General features: G+C 58.8%; 2 protein-coding genes across 4 annotated transcripts; one reads left to right on the forward strand and one right to left on the reverse strand.

The window, feature by feature from the left end:
- Positions 1-4,978: 4,978 nt before the first annotated feature.
- AQP8 (aquaporin 8) lies at positions 4,979-10,694 on the forward strand. Its single transcript, XM_056503238.1, has 5 exons — positions 4,979-5,329; positions 7,687-7,813; positions 8,680-8,894; positions 9,340-9,474; positions 9,730-10,694. Exons 1-5 carry the CDS (start codon positions 5,097-5,099, stop codon positions 9,770-9,772), a joined length of 753 nt encoding a protein of 250 aa, XP_056359213.1. The 5' UTR covers positions 4,979-5,096; the 3' UTR covers positions 9,773-10,694.
- Positions 10,695-10,807: 113 nt separating this feature from the next.
- Positions 10,808-12,764, reverse strand: LOC130259205 (trophinin-like). 3 transcript variants are annotated; one of them, XM_056503254.1, is made up of 3 exons: positions 11,811-12,764; positions 11,721-11,756; positions 10,808-11,612 (listed from the first exon to the last, which is right to left on the reverse strand). In XM_056503254.1, exons 1-3 carry the CDS (start codon positions 12,645-12,647, stop codon positions 11,259-11,261), a joined length of 1,227 nt encoding a protein of 408 aa, XP_056359229.1. In that variant the 5' UTR covers positions 12,648-12,764; the 3' UTR covers positions 10,808-11,258. The 3 variants fall into 3 exon arrangements, 2 of the variants coding, with proteins under 2 accessions (XP_056359229.1, XP_056359230.1); XR_008841596.1 differs by lacking the exons at positions 11,721-11,756; positions 11,811-12,764 and adding an exon at positions 11,685-11,701; XM_056503255.1 differs by lacking the exon at positions 11,721-11,756.
- Between the last annotated feature and the right edge of the window lie 5,297 nt (positions 12,765-18,061).

Raw genomic sequence — 18,061 nt, forward strand, 5'->3', positions numbered from 1 at the left:
GCACTGCAGGAGCCTTCCTGAGCAGTCACTAATGCCAGAGGCAGCAGCACTGCCCTGCTCATTTCTTGGAAATTAAGAGAGGAATTCAGAGTTGCATGAAAGCCTATCTCTACTATCAGTTTAATTTTGGCCAGACCCCCTTTGGGACCATGTTCCTCCTGTAGCATCTTTCTGTGGGAGTCAAGCTGGAGCTGTTCCTGCCCTGCAACATCCAAATCTGTTCCTTTGGAGCTGCTCCCACCTGGGAAGCTCCCCCTGAGCTTTTCATCTCAGCAGGTTAGAGTATGGCTCATTGCAGAGATGTCCTGGGCTCCATCAGTCTTTTGTGTCTTTTTAATCACAATTTCATCCCTTTGTGTTTGGGAATAATGCTAGCATGAGGCAGACCTGGTGCTCATCAGTTCTGTTTTGTGTAATTTGCTCCCCCAAAGGGAAAATGTGGCCCTGGAGCAGAGCTGCTGCAGTGGGGTGAGAAACCACAGTGCCTCAGTTTGCCTTTCCATTCCCAGCCCTTCAGCATCCAGCTGGGAGAAGGGAAATCACTCCTGCAAAACTCTCCCAGTGTCTCCTGGGTGTTGGCAGCAGTGGTGAGGAAATTGGGTCACCTTGTGCTCCAGGGTTCCAGCAGGATCAAAGGAACTGGGATCCCTGGATCCTCTGGGGGAGGACAGGGTGGGCAGCCCAGTGCTCAGGGTTGTGCTGACTGAAGTAGAGAAATAAATCTTCCCCCTCTCTCCAGGGAGTGTTTGGATGTGGAGGGTGCTGCTGGAGCAGCAGCTGCTGGCTCAGGAGGCTTTTCCAGGCAGGAGAAATTCCAGGCTCTGCCTTCTGCTGCTGTGGGATGTGTGATCCCTGCAGCTGCCCCTGGTCTCTGCCTCTCCCTCCTGCTCCAGCCTGGCCTTTCTCCTGGGGATTGGGTGACAGAACTCATCCCTGAGAGTCAGAGAATGGTTTGGATCGTAAGGAGCCTTTAAAGCCCATCCAGTGCCACCCCTGCCATGGCAGGGACAATTCCACTGTCCCAAGGTGGTCCAAGCCCTGTCCAAGCTGGCCTGGGACACTTCCACGGGATCTCTGGTGCCCTGTGCCAGGGCCTGCCCACCTCCCAGGGAGGCTGGAGAGGAGCCCTGCCCAGGATGGGTTCCCCAGAATGGGGAATGGGATGGGAGGCTTTGCTGAGGAGGAGGCTGGGTCCTGTGTCCATGGCAGAATGAGGCAGTGGTCCCTGCTGGGAGCTGCCTGGCACTGATTGTTCACCAGGAGCTCCTCTGGCTGTCCCCACTCAGTGCTGGCTGTTGCTCCTTGCTTTGGGTGATGGCCCAGCCCTGCAGCTGTGTTCCATTTACATTACCCATCCATCCCTGAGCATCCCTGCTCACTCTTCAAAGATGGAAAAAAGAAGTTGCCTTCCAGGAAGTTAAATTATTTAGTTCCTGGCAGGGCTTGCCCATCTTTAGCAGCTGAATGAAAGGCAGTGGTTGGCTCAGTGCAGTGTTTCAGCCCCTCTGCAGAGTTAGCAGCTCCCCTTTTTGAGTTTACATAATTTTTCAGGTCCCTGGGCTGCTGGGGCACAGGAGAGTGTGATTATTGAGGGTGGAAATGTGGATGGGCTGACAGGACAGCCAGGGGCCAGATCATTGCAGAGAAGATGTGCAGGGCTGTGTGGGACCAGGAGCATCCATCCCTTCTGAGGGAGCTTGCTGGGTTTTAATGCTAACCACCAGAATTAATGTGAAATACCAGAATTAAGGTCTAAATGGCTTCATCCTACTTGGAGGGTTATTTTCCCTGCTCAAACACCAGTCTGGGCGTGCAGAACTGACAGATCTGTCCCTGTTCCCCAGCTCAGTCTGCATTCAGGATCCCTGGAAATTTCCATCTGCACTGAGGCAGTGACTGGGAGGAAAACTTACACAACGTGGGCTCTGTGAAGGGGCAGAGGTCACCTCACCTGTGCCACAGCTACGAGCTGCAAATCATTCTGCAAGTTCTCTTTCAGCTCCAGTTGTGTAATCTGGGGACTCCAAGATAAACACAGGAGATAAGGCAGTGTCAGAGGAGCTGCTCTGCTTCTTTATGGCTCTTTAAAAGAGCTGACCCCCGTGCTGGGTTTGCTGGGGTGTTTCCTCAGAGCACCACGTTGTGCAGCACCAGAATACTTTGTCACAGCTTTTTTAGATATACCAGCTGGAATTCTGGTCTTTAAAATGTACCAGCACCAATTCACAGAGAGCACTTGAAGCATTTCAAGAGCATGGAGTGACAGGAAAAAGGGGAATGGTTTCAAACTGACAGAGAGGAGGCTTGGATTAGATTTTAGGATGAGATTCTTCCTTGGGAGGGTGGGGAGACCCTGGAACAGGTGGGTTTCAGTGTCCCAACCCAAAAGGTCTGGGATTCTGAGTGTTAACACTATTTGATGATGTTCTTTAGCATCTGCCCAAGGGTTTTTTGGAGTTTAGGTGGTTGGGTTTAAAATCCCAGCCTGCTTTGGGTTGGAAGGGACGTTCAAGATCATCCAACCCCCTAGTCTGGTTTTCTCTACAGACCCTCATTTGGGTGCTTTGGTTTGTGTGGAAAAGCAAAGGAAAGGTGGCAGATCTGCACAGTGAAATGAGAGGAGTGAAACACAGGGGGTGGATAGAGGAGGGCTGTTCTGGCCTTCCTGCACAGGTACATGCATGAGGAAAACGTTCTCTGTGGTTCCTGAAAAGTATTTTTGGAAGCCCTGGCTTGTTTGGTGCCACCACTTCCTGTACTAATTGACACAGTTGCTATTGTCACTTATCTAACAAATCGGTGCAAGCCCAAACAAGGACAAAAATAAGTGTCTGCTGATACGAACAGATTTATCTGTTCTCATCCCCACGCCTTTTCCCACGGGCAGAGTCTCCGTGTGTCTCATTGAGCAAACCTTGGTGCCGAGGATTTCATCTCCCTGAGGGGCATTAATGCTCAGAGAAGGGCATTAAAAGAGAAATGAATGTGCCTGGCACCTCTGAACACCAGGCAGTGTGTGAGGCTGAGGCTCCCACCAAAGGGAAAGCCTTCCCTCAGGGCTGTGCTTTGGTTTTATCCTGTTTCAGGCCTGTGCTCAGGAATGATCAATGCCTTTGAATGTGGAGCATTTCCTCTGCAAGGCTCAGGCAAACATCCCTGCTCCCTCAAGAATGGTAAATGTTTAAAAGCCAAGGACAGGGGTTAATCCTTGTGCTGGAGCTGTGACCTTCCTGTGCTCTGAGGCCACCACTGTGCTGGGAGACAGAGCAGGGACAGGGTGGCACCACCCTCAGCAGGGCTCCTGTGCCAGCAGCACCCTGCCCTGGCCACCCTGCTGCCTCTTCCCTGCCCAGGGAGGTGTCCTGGGGCTCACCCATGCTGCTGCTGGCACTGGGGATCTGGAATTTGGGGTTTGGGATTTGGGACACCTGCGTGGCGCCGTGGGAGCTGCTGCAAGGAAGGACCAGCTGAAATCTGGATATGTGTTACATTAATCTCTCATCATAAGCACCCCAAAAATAAATGAAATCTGGATTCCTTCTGCCCAAGTTAATTTTTTTCCCAGAGGAACTTGCTGGTCATGCTGGGAGCCCTGGTGACAGATGGATTCCACCTGTTGGAAGCTGGCCCTGGGAGATGGTGCCCTGTGAGCTGACAGGATTGAATCAGGTATTTCCCTGTCCCACAGCCCCAGGGGTTCATGGGGACCCCAAAGACCAGGCAAACACAGCCCTCACCCTGCACATCCCAGTGATACCTCTAAGCTGGTGCCAAGACCTCTTGGCTGTAGGAAGCAAGCTCTTGGGAGGGGCAGAGGGCTGATGGAGGCTCGTTGAGAGGTGCCTTTACTGGGATCCTACCTGACCCTTGTCTGTGCAGAGACAGCAAGTGGAAATTTCCTTCCCATCCCCAGTGCCTTGTGACAACATCATAAACCACCGTGGCGTTCTTTACCCTGCTTACGAGGGAGAAGAGTTCCTATAAACCCCAATCCTCAATCAGCCACCACAAACAGGAGCTTTGTGCTGCAGGAGGTTGCTCAAGGCTGCAGGGCCCATCCCTGCAGGGCTGGGCTGATCCCTGCCTGCATCGTGGGCACATTCCTGCTGCTCCAGGAGCTGCACTGGGATCACCTGGGCACTGGGGATGTGTTCCACCAATCCCTGGCAATCAATACTCCAAAGATCACTTACATCTGGATTCCTCCAGCCCCAGTTACAGCCCCTCCCTTGGGTTCCCCAGTTCCCTCCAGCAAGGGAACCCTTGCTGCTCGTGCTGGGAGCTGTGGGTTGTCAGAATCTGTGCCAGGCAGTGATCCCTGCTGGGATGAGCAGGATTTAGGGAGATTTAATCAATGTTTGATCAATGCCAGCTTTTGGAGTGGCTGGTGGATCCCTTGGCCCCCTGGCCCACATCTTTATTTGAGAGCAGTGCAAGAGGGACGTGATCCCCCAGCACTGGGATCTCCAGGCAGGGTGTGGGCTGAGGTTTAGAGGAATTGTTACTGATGGTCTTCACTCACAGCGTGGGCAGGCCCTGGCACAGGGGGCCCAGAGCAGCTGTGGCTGCCCCTGGGTCCCTGGCAGTGCCCAAGGCCAGGCTGGGTGGGGACAGTGGAAGGTGTCCCTGCCCAGGGGGTGGCACTGGATGCCCAGTTTCTCAGAGGTCCCTTCCAACTGAATCAGTCTGGGATGCTGGGATGGCAGCATCAGCTCCAGCAGGCACAGAGACCCCAGGGCTGGGCACAGGTGCCACACTCCAGGTGTGCATGGCAGGAACCACATCCTGAATCTTGGCAGAATCCTCTAAAGCTACACCATCAACAGCAGGAAAAACCCAAGGAAAAATCCCCCAAGCCTTGAACCAAGGCTTGGCCGTGATAACGAGCTTTGATATCCCTGGGGGCCGGCCCGACAGCTTTTATGACCCCTTTTTTTTTCTTAGCAATGCAAATCCAATCTGTATTTAGAGCCTCCCATCTAGAGCTGCCTCTTCAGACACTCAGGGGGAGCCTGGCAGCCTGCTGGGGACCCTGCTGAGAGCTCTGGGTCCTGCCCATCCAGCATCCCCCAGCTGGGCTGGCTCCTGCTGTGCCCATGGCTGGTCCCTGCCTGGTGCTGGACATGGAGGTGACCCAGAAACCGTCCCGGCCGCACTGGTACGAGCGCCACGTGCAGCCCTGCCTGGCAGAGCTGCTGGGCACTGCCCTCTTCACCTTCATGGGCTGCCTGGCTGTGCTGCAGGACTCAGAGGGCACGGGGAGGCTGCAGCCTGCCCTGGCACACGGGCTGGCCCTGGGCGTCACCGTGGCCGTCCTGGGGGACATCAGGTAAGGGGAGCTGGAACCCTGATGGCTTTTGTTGGTGCATGAACGTAAATGCAAAGGTTTTGGTGGAATGTGCTGCACAAACCTTTCTGATAATTCAGTATCTACGCATAAGAGGTATCAGGTAAGGGATGTTGGAACCCTGAAAGCTTTTGTTGGTGCATGAACATAAATGCAAAGGTTTTGGTGGAATGTGCTGCATAAACCTTTCTAATCATTCGGTATCTATGATAAGAGCATATAATAATTGAAAAAAAAATATAACCAAAGGCGAAAAAGAATCGTAGTTAAATAATCTGTCTCATTAACTAAGCCAGACACCATTATAAAAATAACTTTTAAAAATAAGATGTATGTACTAATTGTCTTCATAGTAATCATAGTATTTGTGCCTTGTCTAATTCAGTGCATCCAACAGAGGGTTGGCAAAGCTTTTAGGGGACACCAGCTGCACCTGGGGAGATGATGCTGCTGCTGCTGCTGCTGATGCTGCTGCTTCTGCTGCTGCCTTCAGGCCCTCCCTGCCCAAATCCTGGTGCCTGCAGCCCCCCTGCCTTGCCATGGAGCCCCTCTTTGGCAGTGTGGCACACTGGGGGTGCTGGCAGCGCTGGTGGCATCTTTGGGGCACCTGTAACACCGTGGGTTTGGGGGTGTTCACATGGCTTTGGATTGCAATGTTTCAATTTTTAGCCCCTTTTAGTGAAAATGGTCAAACTGAAGCAGGAACATTCTCTTCTGGGAGCTAGAACTAGGAGATATTTAAGAGCCCTTCCAGCACAAACACTGTGATTTTATGATTCTCTGTGAAACTGATTCCTTTCACAAAGATGTCAGAGCAAAGCATTTTGACCCAACTGTGCTCCTCCTCTGGGTATTCTCAGGTGGAAAAAAAATGGGGTTTCAATTACTCAAAAGCAACATTTAGACAAAAGTGCTCATTAAAAAGGATGTTGTGTGGCGCTGAGATATGGATTTATCCCCAAGGAAGAAGCTGAAAGAGTCCCTGGGGAATTTCCTTCCCTTCCCTTGTGTCAGCTCCACACAGCCCAGGGATGGGATTCTCAGGCTGTCCCAGGAGGCTTGGCCAAGATCATGGGCAAACCCCAGAGTCCAGAGCAATGGGGTTGATAATTTATCATTGTCTGATAGGAGAGAAAACAGCCCAGGGTGAGGTTTGTGCAGTGGGGACTCCTGCCCCATGGTGCTGGCAGAGCTGAGATATCCCTCCTGCACCCCAAACCCTGGCATGGTGAAACCAGGGCAGCAGGACAGGGGGGCTTTGTGGTGAGGGGCTGCAGAGAGGGTCTTGGGGGTCCCCCATTTGCTCTGAAACCAGGAGGAGCCAGGATCCTGCACAGGATGGTTTAGCCTAAATGCACACAGAATCCTGGTGAAATTATTTGGATTAGAATGGACCTTAAATCCCAAATTCTACCTTTGCCATGGCAGGGACACCTTCCACTGTCCCAGGCTGCTCCAAGCCCTGTCCAGCCTGGCTTGGGACACTGCCAGGGATTCAGGGGCAGCCACAGCTGCTCTGGGCACCCTGTGCCAGGGCCTGCCCACCCTCACAGGGAAGGGATGTGCCCAGGGAGGCTGGAGAGGAGCCCTGCTCAGGAGGGGTTCCCCAGCCCCAGGTGGGGTTTGTGTGCAGCCAGGTCCTGCCCCAGCCCCAGGTGGGGTTTGTTTGCAGCCAGGTCCTGCCCCAGGTGGGGTTTGTGTGCAGCCAGGTCCTCCCCCAGCCCCCAGTCTCCCTCCAGCCTGGGCTGTGGGCAGTGGAGCCCTGTCCAGCCCAGGCACAGCTCCCTGCTCTCCTGCTGGGTTTAATCCCAGTGAGCAGTCAGATGTGGTTATCGTTCCCAGACTCTCTGACTCATCACCAGCAATTATCAGGCTGATCAGTTATGAAACCTGTTCATTAACCTGTGTCTCATGGTAATCAGTTTTAATTAGAGGGTCTCTGTGTCTGTCTTGCTTGTGCTTTTTGAGGTGAAGGATTTAGGTCTGGAGCTGAGGGCCTGGCCCAGCTGCCCTGCCCTGGTCCCTGTCCCCTGGGGGATGTGTGTCCTGCCAGCCTGGCTGCCAGCCCCACAGCAATTCCTGCAGCTCTGTGGGACCCTTCTGCCCACAGCTGCCCTGGCAGTGCTGCAGCCGATCCTGGGAGCACCCAGTGCCCCATCCCCAGGTCCTGCCCCTCACACTGCCCTGCCAGCGCTGCAGGAGTGCCCAGAGAGGGGGGAAACAGCTGGATCCTGCTCTTCTGCACCATGGAAGGACTGCAAAAGCATCGGTGGGCCCAGGCCATGGTGAGGGAGCCCCGTGCTGGGCTGACCCCTGCTGATGCTCCTCTCTCCTCGCAGCGGAGGCCACTTCAACCCCGCCGTGTCCCTGGGCGTGTGCCTGGTCAGGGGGCTCCACGTGGCCATGCTCATCCCTTACTGGCTCTCCCAGCTCTGTGGAGGGATGATCGGAGCTGGCCTGGCAAAGGTACGGGCCTGGGGGTGTCCCCGTGCAGGGCTGGGGGCAGGGACTGCCAGAGCTGGGGGACAGGGACTGCCAGAGCTGGGGGACAGGGACTGCACAGGGCTGGGGGACAGGGACTGCACAGAGCGTGGGGACAGGGACTGGCAAAGAAGGGTCACAGGGACTGCACAGGGCTGGGGGACAGGGACTGCACAGGGTTGGGGACAGGGACTGCACAGGGCTGGGGGACAGGGACTGCACAGGGACTGCACAGGGACTGCACAGGGCTGGGGGACAGGGACTGCCAGAGCTGGGCACAGGGACTGCACAGGGACTGCCAGAATTGGGCACAGGGACTGCCCAAGGACTGCCAGGGACTGCCCAGGGCTGGGCACAGGGACTGCCCCTGCCCTACCAGAGCTGGCCTGGGCTCCCCAGGCTGCTGTGTGCTCTGGGCCAGGCTCACTGTCCCAAGCTGCTCTCCAGAGGTTTGCTGTGCCCACTAACGAGGCACACAAGGTCTCAGGGTGCCTCTGCAGAGCTGCCATGTTCACACAGGGCATTTCCCCATGCCAAGGTTCCCCCAGCCCTGAGCCCTCTGGGCCATTTGGGTTCAGTGCTACCCTTTCCCATTTGGCCACCACGGCCCCCTGGGCAGCCTGGGGGTCTCACAGCCCCCGAGCAGTGCCCAGCTCATGATCCCAGGATGTGCCCAAAGCCTTCCCTGACAGCTCTGTGCTTGCCAGGCGCTTGGGGCTGGCTTCCCTCCCCAAGTGCTGAGTTTAGCTCCTCTTTAACCCTCCTGCCGCCCACGCTGCCCCCACAGCGAGCCCATCTGCTGGCCCAGGGCACAGCCTGGAGCACGCTGGGCACCGTGGCTCTCCCCACAGGCTGTGGCACCGAGTGAGAGCTTCAGGAACGCCAGCGGGGGAGCCCTCGGTGCCATCACGGCTGACGAGCAGGTCCCTGCTGCCCTGGTGGCTGAGATTGTGCTGAGCTCCTTCCTGCTGCTGGTGGTCTGCATGGGAACCATCAATGGCAGGACCAGGACCCCGCTGGCCCCGCTGTGCGTCGGCCTCGCCGTCACCGTGGGCGTCCTGGCGGGGTGAGCTGCGTGTCCCCTCTGTCTCTGTCCCTGGGGACAGGCAGAGCCACACAGGGCCACGGCTCCAGGGGCTGCTGGCACCAGGCAGGGGCTCAGGGGGGACCAGGGGCTGTGGGGTGGAGCTGGGGGCAGCTCTGAGCAGCCTATGTGGGGGCACCCCAAATCCCAGCCCAAACAGCTGCACCCTGCACCAGGGCGGAGACAGAGCCCAGGTCCTGGGTGGGATGGGATGGGATGGGATGGGATGGGATGGGATGGGATGGGATGGGATGGGATGGGATGGGATGGGATGGGATGGGATGGGACAGGCCAGAGCCCTGGGAAGGAGCCGTGGGATGGGGAAGCTGCTGCCCCACCCCACTGATTGCTCCATCCCAGCACTGAGGGGACAGGGGCTGCTCCCGTGTCCCCCTGGGATGGCACAGCCACTCTGTTCCCCTTCCAGGGGTGGTGTGTCTGGAGCCTGCATGAACCCAGCCCGAGCCTTTGGGCCAGCTGTCGTGGCAAACTACTGGGACTACCACTGGGTGTACTGGGCAGGGCCCACGGTGGCTGCCCTGCTGGTCGGGGCGCTGCTCAGGTATGTGACACCTGCAGTGACACTGCCTGGGGGACCCTGCAGGCTGAGCCTCCCTTTGTCCCTGTGCTGCTGCCTCCTCCAAGCAGATGCTTTTCCAAAGGGGTGTCCAAGGGCTGGAGACTCCTTCCCATGGGGACAGGATGGCAGCAAAGGTCCAGCCTGTGCCTTTGGAAAGTGCTGTCCCCGTGTCCTTGTTGTATCCCTGCCATGGCAGAAACACTGACCTGAATTTCTGTCTCTTTTCCCTCCCCAAAGGCTCCTGATGGGTGACCAGGCCACCCGCCTGTTCCTGAAGTGACAGTGGGCACAGAGCCCCGTCCGTGGGCAGCACAGCCCGTGTGGCACCTCCTGCCCCTGCCCTGCCCCTTCATCCTGGACCCCTCAGCATCTCCCTGGCACCCGTGGGCCAGCCCTGGTTCCTCTGCTGCTGGAGGGAGGAGGATGGAAACTGGAACCTCCCAGCCAAGCCACGGTGCCAGGGCTCTGCCAGCCCCTGCCATGGCACCGGCTCACCAGGAGCATCCTCTGCCGGTGTCTGTGCTGCCCCAGGCTCCTCTGGCACTGCCACGCACAGGATCTGACCCCAGAGCTGTGCCTGGGCACCCACAGAGCCAGGGAGCCCCTCTGGGTGGGCACATTGCCCCCCACTCCAGCTGGCCAAGCAGCTCCTGCCCCACGGTGCTGCCTCAGGGGGTGACAGGAGACGGGAGCTTTGGGGACAGTCCTGTCTGTGGTCCCTCCAGGCATCAGGAGGACAAGGGGGTGAGGCACTCACCCAGTGCCAGGGTGGGCCACCCCTGCCCTGCCAGAGGAGGAGTGCTGGGGGCTGCCAGAGGCAGGAGAGTCAGCGGAAGGGGAGGATGGAGCTGTGTGGGCAGGGGGAGAGGAGCCAGCACAGCAGCTGTGCGTCAGCTGGGCATCCATCCCCTCCTGCAGCGCTGCCCTGACTCATCCTGCGGCCTCCAGCCGCCCCTGGGGGGGTTCACGGGCTGCGAGCCCCGCCCGGGGGCTGCGCTGGCACACGGCAGTCACTGCCAGCGCCAGACAGAAACCCCTCTGCTCCCGGGGTTAAGTCACTCCGAATTTTGTGAAATTTTAACTTGGGAAATGCCTGTTGCTGCCCTAGCCCTCCTCAGCGTGGCTCGGAGGTGAATTGGGGCAGGGGCTGGGCTGGGAGAGCTGTGCCCCAAAACTGGGCTGCCCACCCCGCCGAGCTCCAGGGCAGCAGGGCAGGGATGGGGCTGGGGGCAGGAGGGGACAGGAGGGGACAGGAGGGGACAGGAGGGGGACAGAAGGGAGAGAGGAGGGGGACAGGAGTGGGACAGGCTGGGACAGGAGCGGGACAGGAGGGGACAGGACCTGGCTGCCCTGAGCAGGGTTCTAGCACCTTTCCCGGGCAGGAGCTGGGGCTGGCTCCGGCTGCAGCGGGTCTGGAGGTGCCCCGGGCCAGGCAGCCGCCTCCCCCTGTCTCTGCTGGTGGCTCTCACAGCTGCTGTGACAGGGCAGTTCCCTGCTCCCCGCTGTCCCCGTGGGGCTGGCAGGGCACTGCCAATGTCACCTCTCTATTTTCAGCTCGTTCTCTGCTTTCCCATGCCCGAGGTGACACACACACACGGGTACAGCACGCAGAGATGTGTTTTTGGGGGAGGACAATGCTGCAGAGGTGCTGGGGTGAGGGAACCGGGCATGGAGCATCCCTGGCTCGGGGCGGGGGGCAGCTCCCCGGGCCGGGCAGGAGCCGAGAAACCCGGGCGGCTCCAGGTGAGCCGGGAACCGGCAGCTGCTCATTCGGGGAGGAGAACGCTGCAACCCCCAGAAAGAGACAAATAGCATGAAGATGTCACTGGGACGGTTGTCATGGCAACGCCACAAAAAAATGCCGAAGCAAACACGGAGCAGAATCGCTGTTTCCTCCCCAAAGGGAGCCCGTGGGGACCCCAGCGTGTCCCCGCCTCTGCTCGGGGCGCAGAGGGGGGAGCGGGGCTGGGGCCCCCGGGCCGTGACGGGGCTCCCACCTTCCCCTTTCGAGAGGATGCTCGGCCCCGCAGGAACCGCGCTCGGCTGCGTCTGCCTCTGCACTGGCAGCCTCCTGCAGCCGGCAGGCTCTGCACCGCGGGTGCTGCCTGCATCCCAGAGCCCTCCTGCATCCCAAATCCATCCTGCATCCCCAATCCATCCTGCATCCCGGAGCCCTCCTGTATCCCAAATACATCCTGCATCCCAGAGCCTTCCTGCATCCCAAATACATCCTGCATCCCAGAGCCCTCCTGCATCCCAAAGCCCTCCTGCATCCCCAATCCATCCTGCATCCCGGAGCCCTCCTGTATCCCAAATACATCCTGCATCCCAGAGCCCTCCTGCATCCCAAATCCATCCTGCATCCCAAATCCATCCTGCATCCCCAATCCATCCTGCATCCCAAATCCATCCTGCATCCCAGAGCCCTCCTGCATCCCAAATCCATCCTGCATCCCCAATCCATCCTGCATCCCGGAGCCCTCCTGTATCCCAAATACATCCTGCATCCCAGAGCCCTCCTGCATCCCAAATCCATCCTGCATCCCCAATCCATCCTGCATCCCAAATCCCTCCTGTATCCCAGAGCCCTCCTGCATCCCAAATCCATCCTGCATCCCAGAGCCCTCCTGCATCCCAAATCCATCCTGCATCCCAAAGCCCTCCTGCATCCCAAATCCATCCTGCATCCCAAATCCATCCTGGATCCCGGAGCCCTCCTGTATCCCAGAGCCCTCCTGCATCCCAAATCCATCCTGCATCCCAAATCCATCCTGTATCCCAGAGCCCTCCTGCATCCCAAATCCATCCTGCATCCCAGAGCCCTCCTGCATCCCAAATCCATCCTGCATCCCAAATCCATCCTGCATCCCACAGCCCTCCTGCATCCCACAGCCCTCCTGCATCCCAGAGCCCTCCTGAATCCCAAATCCATCCTGCATCCCAAATCCATCCTGCATCCCAGGTCCATCCCCCACCCCATCTCCCTGCTGCACCCCGGTTTCAAGGCAGCTCCCCAGAGGTGCAGAGGGGGGGGGCTCAGCAGGTCCCTCCAGGGCAGAGGTGCCACTGCCTGTAGTCCCTGGGTGCAGGGGACAGCAGGGGGACAGCAGGGGACAGTGCATGGCCTCATGTGCTGATGTGTTGGGCACATTCATCTTCAGTTTCTCAGGGTGACTTTTGATAAAGCTTCTGTAACACCACGTTGTTTTTCCTTGAGTATTATTAAAGTGCTTGATTTATGCTAATTAAATACCAATTAACTTCCAAGCACTTAATGTGCTTTAAGGACATAAAATACATCTCATTCCCATTCAATTAGGTTTGCATCAGGCCTGGACATGGGTCTGCTCTGAGTTTTTATCGGCACATGGATCTGCTGGGATGTTGCCTGGTGTTTTCCAGGTTCTTGGTGCCTGTTGGGATGGGAAGGGCTCCTGTAGGGATGGAGGTGCTGCTCGGGTGGTGCAGGTCCTGATGCCACAGGCAGTCATGGTTTGCTCATTGCTGAGATGAGGGGCTGGTGAGGCACCAACACTCAGCCCTGTGTGATGGAAAACTGAGATGAGCTCAGGGCACTTGGGAGAGACGCCCAGGTGCCACCAGCTGTGCCTGGTGCCAGCACTTTGGGCGCACAGGAAAAACAATCAGAGTGCTGCAGAACAATGCCAGGCTCTTCCCTGTGCCTGCTGCTCACCAGCTCTCATCTGCAGTCTGGGAAAGGATCAGCTCCCAACGTTTTCCCTTCCAAATCCGCCCCTCAGCAGGGTCGGAAGGGTCTGGCAGTGGGGTCCCCCAAAGCCTGGTCTTAAAATAGCAGCTCCGGAGCAAAGGCAGCACACTGAGCATGTGCTGGGGGGTGGGATGGATGAACATTTTTATAACGTGCCCCGTGAGGGCAGCTGAGAATTCTCCTGTTGCTCAGCTCCAAAGGTTTTCTGCAGCTGGAGAAATTACAGCCTGAAAGAAAAGGCGAATTCACCCTTTTAGCTCGTTGTGCCCATCAGGCAGAGCCGCAGCGGCTGCAGGGGGCGAACCCCGAGCTCCCCTCTGGGGTCTGTGCCAGCCCTGGGAGCTCCCAGCCCGTGGCCAGGCTGGTGCCAGGGGGCTTCAAGGGTGCTCCTCGGGCCAGGAGGGGCTGGGTGGCTGCGTGGGCGCGGCACGGGGGACAGCGGAGGTGGCGATGACGCGCGGAGCCAGCTCTGCGCGTGAGCTGGCAGCTGCCTGGAGGAGCTGGGAGCGAGCACGGAGGAGTGGGAGTGGGGATGGGATTCTGGGGAGAGCAGGAGCGGGGATGGGCTCCGGCCCCGAGGCTGGGCAGCGTCCCTCACCGCTGTGCCACCCCCCAGGGGTGTGCCATGGCCTCAACACCGTGACATGGCCCTCGCTGCTGGACCGTGTCCCTTGCTCCCATGGCAAATCCCCCAGCACTGCCCCACATCTCCCAGCAATGCCCCACGTCCCCCAGCACTGCCCCATGTCCCCCAGTACTGCCCCACATCCCCCAGCACTGCTTCATGTGCCCCAGCACTGCCCCACATCCCCCAGTACTGCCCCACATCCCTCAGCAGTGTCCCACGTCCCCCAGCACTGCCCCACATCCCACAGCACTGTCCCACATCCCTCAGCAGTGTCCCATGTCCCCCAGCAATGCCCCACATCCCACAGCACTGCCCCACGTCCCCCAGCACTGTCCCACGTCCCCCAGCACTGTCCCACGTCCCCCAGCACTGCCCCATGTCCCCCAGCACTGCCCCATGTCCCCCAGTACTGCCCCACGTCCCCCAGCACTGTCCCACGTCCCCCAGCAATGCCCCACATCCCACAGCACTGCCCCACATCCCTCAACAGTGCCCCACGTCCCCCAGCACTGTCCCATGTCCCCCAGCCCTGTGCCACCTCCCTGGTCCCGTGCAGCCCCAGCACTGTCCCTGCTGTGGTCCCCCAGAACAAGGTCCAGGGCCAGGGCAGCCCCATCGCTGCAAAGAGCCCTATGGACCCTCCCCACCACTTGCAAAGCTCCTGCCAGAGACCTGGAGATGTTTCCTGGGGACATTCCCAGCTCAGCGCTGGGGCCAGGCCAGTTGGTCCCACAGCTGCTCCCTGCAGCAGGGCAGGAAAGGCCCTGGAGGGAGGCTGGTGGAAAGGAAATGTGGGAAGAGGGGTTTTCCCCCTGTTCCACCCCACTTCTCCTTCTACTCACTCCACCGATCTTTCAATTCCTCTCATTGCCATCGGCCACCCACTCGGGCTCCCCGGAGAGGAGCTGGCACAGAGGTGTCCCCGGGGGATGCCTGGATCCCGACATCCAGCCTGGCTTCCCCCATCTCCGAAGGCTTTCAGTGCCCAGCACTGCTCCAGCCCGAGGATTTACATTTTAAAGGGGTTTTAGAATGGATTTACACAGACATTTACTTGCAAACGTTATGGGTTTTTTTCGGCTTTTAACCACTTTGAATGTTTGTGAAGAAGAAATAACAGACAGAAACCACAGCAGGGAAAGCCTCAGAGAGCTCGTTTGTGCTCATGCAAATACAGTGAGAGTGGCAGTCCGGGGTGACATCGGGGATCCTCTCGCTCCTCACCGCGCTCCTCAGCTGTTTGTCACCAGCAGTGCGGGAGTGCCAGCTCGGTGGCACCGCTGTGGCAGCTCGGTGACACCACAGGTGTAACAGCCGGGTAGCACCGCTGTGGCAGCTCAGTGGCACCGCTCTGGCAGCTCGGTGGCACCGCCGTGGCAGCTGGGTGGCACCGCAGGAGTGGCAGTTCGGTGGCACCGCTGTGGCAGCTGGGTGGCACCGCCGTGGCAGCGCCAGAGCCGGCGCGGAGCCGTGGGGAGCGCGGGGCGGCTGCCGCAGAGGGCTCGGAAGGGGAGCGCTGATCGAGCTCTGCGCTGGCAGCAGCCAGAACGCCGCACAATAAATAGCCATTTTAATTACCGCACAATATTTACAAGATTGCTTCCTCATTTGGGAAATTAAAACAAATGCTCCATCAGAATGATCAACACTGTGGAGAGGAGCGCGGGGCGGAGGAAGGGATCCTCGGGCTGCTGAGGAGGAGGATTTGGCACCTCGGTGCGGCCGGGGCTGCGCTGCTGGCCGTAGCGCGGTGCCGGTGTCGGGCAGCACCCGAGGCGTTTGGCAGCTCGGCCGTGCCGGGGTTCAGCCAAAGGAGACCCGGGGAGGCCGTGCGGGGGATGCTGTGCTGCCAGGGCCGCTCCCCCTCTCGGGATGGATTTCAGGGGGTGACACCGGGCGGTGCCGGGGCCGTGGCTGTCCCCTGCCCCAGCAGTGCCGCGACGCTCCCGGGCCCGCGTCCCTTCCTCCTGGGCCGGTGCGTGGCCGCAGGGTCCCCGTTTGGTCCCCGCCGTGGTTCGCCCTGAGCATCCCCCGGCCCGGGACGTCTCTTTGGGGCGGGGGTGGCCTCTGGACACTGAACCCCCCAGGGCTGCCCTTCTCCCAGCCCCCTCTCCCACTCCGCGCTCTTCCCTCAGGTCCTTTCGTCCTTGTTTTTTTTTTTAATTATTTTTTGCAGCCCTCCCGTTGCCGTGGGAACGGTGACATCCCGAGCCGGGCGGAGCGGAGGGAGCGCGGCTGCCCGGGGCCACCCCGGACACGGGCGGGGGTCCCACGGCTGCGGGATCCCGGGGATGGGAGGTCCCCCCGGGGAGGGAATTCCCCTGGAGCGCTCCTTTCCCAGCGGAAAGAGCAGCGGGATTTAATGACATCCGAGTCCCTACTGCCAGCCCAGCGAGTCCTTCCAGAGGAGGAAATTCCGTCTGGAATGAGCAGGGGTGGGGTGAGGGGATGGCCCTTAGTGCCCAAATGTTTGTTAATAAAAGAGCTCGCGTGGCCTGATGGATGGGACCCAGGATGATTTGGGGTTACAGACAATTCACTCTCCCTGTTCCTGGAGCAGGGAGGATGCCTGGGGGGCCCGGGTGACATCTCACAGGTTGTCCTGGGGTGCAGAAGCAACTGGGGAGCTTGGGAGAAGGAATAGCGAGGGAAAGCTGGGAACTCCGAGCCCCCGCCGTGTGTCACTGCCAGCAGAGTGACAGGGGCTCACCTGAGCACACCACAGCCCCGGGCTGGGCCTGGTGCCAAGGAAAAACTCTGGACACAGGAGATTCTCGGGGGCTTTGTGCCCCCCTGGAGATGCCGGGCCGGGGTCAGGCACTGCCTGCTCCCGGTGCTGCGGATCCGAGAGGAGCAGGAAGGAGCTGCAGGAGCTGCAGTGGAGAAGGAAAGGCCAGAAAACAATTTACAGCTTCCTGCAGATGGCAACCGGTACGATCTGGCTGACAAACACAGATGAGCAAGCGTGAGGGGGGGATAAATAAACCTCGCGGCTCGTGGAGTAAGAGAACCTGCTGAGATTTACTGCAGAAAATTCCCACTCCAGCGCCGGGCTCCCCATCCCTGCTGCGGCAGGACCCCAGCGGACAGGGGGACACACTAGGGGACAGGGGGACACACCAGGGGACAGGGGGACAGCATCCTTCCCCCTGCTGCCCCAGGGCTGCCCTCGGGGCCAAGGAACCCAGGAACAGCCGAGGCACCGCTGCAAAACCAGCCCGAGTCATTCAAAAATTATTCTGGTTTCTAAACCGGTTAAGCCCCAAGTCTTTAGGGGGGGCGCTTTATTTTTTTTTTTTTTTTCATGAAACCCTTTTCAAAATATTTCTGGAAATTCATGACAGGTAGGTTGTCCTCTGTCTGCAATTTTTTTTTTTCGTAGTTTTTCCTCCCGGTGAGGAGCTGAAGGGACTCGATGCGCTGTGGCACTGCAGAGGGTGGCCGGGGGACACCAGGGGGACACTCCCTGCCCGCCCTCGCGCTGGAATAATCACCAGTGGGTAATACAGGAGATAAAGGAAGTGAGAAACAGAGAACCCTAGACACGTCCACGGGGTCTGTGCCCCATCGCGGGAGCCTTTGTGCTGGGAAATGCCCGGAGCAGCGGGGCTGGAGCTGCTGGGGACAGGAGCAGAGCGCGGTGCCACAGGGGAACAAATCCACGGGGGCACAAATCCACGGGGGCACGAACCCACAGGGGCACGAACCCACAGGGGCAAACCTAAAAGGGCACGAACCCACAAGGGCACGAACGGAATGAGCCCCGGGCTCGCTTGAATCAAGCCCGATTTTCTGTGCAGCATCTGCGTGCAGGGATTTACGCACCGAGGGCCAGGCCGGGATAAGCTGGGAGTGGCCAAAGGCCAAAACCACACAGGAACATCCACGTGGGGATTTCCACATCCCAGCATTTGGGACACTCAGGTAATCGGGTTCTTGAGAAAACGAGCAGCCGGCACATCCCTGCCCCAGAGCTGGACCCGATGGGATCCGGGAGCACGGAGCAGCAGAGCTGGGAGGGAAGGGATTACAGGCTCGGCTGGGAGGAAAACCCTCCCAGGCAAAGCTTAATGAAGAAATCATTGTGCAGGGATCAGCCCTGCGCCGTTAATGAGCCTCGTTGTTATTTAAATGAGGCTCCTGGAAGGGCTGGGTGAAGAATTCATTATGAGATGATTTTTCTGAGCGCTGTGATGAACGATGGATATAAA

This window comes from Oenanthe melanoleuca, chromosome 14 (genome assembly GCF_029582105.1).
Source record: "Oenanthe melanoleuca isolate GR-GAL-2019-014 chromosome 14, OMel1.0, whole genome shotgun sequence".
NCBI lineage: Eukaryota > Metazoa > Chordata > Aves > Passeriformes > Muscicapidae > Oenanthe > Oenanthe melanoleuca.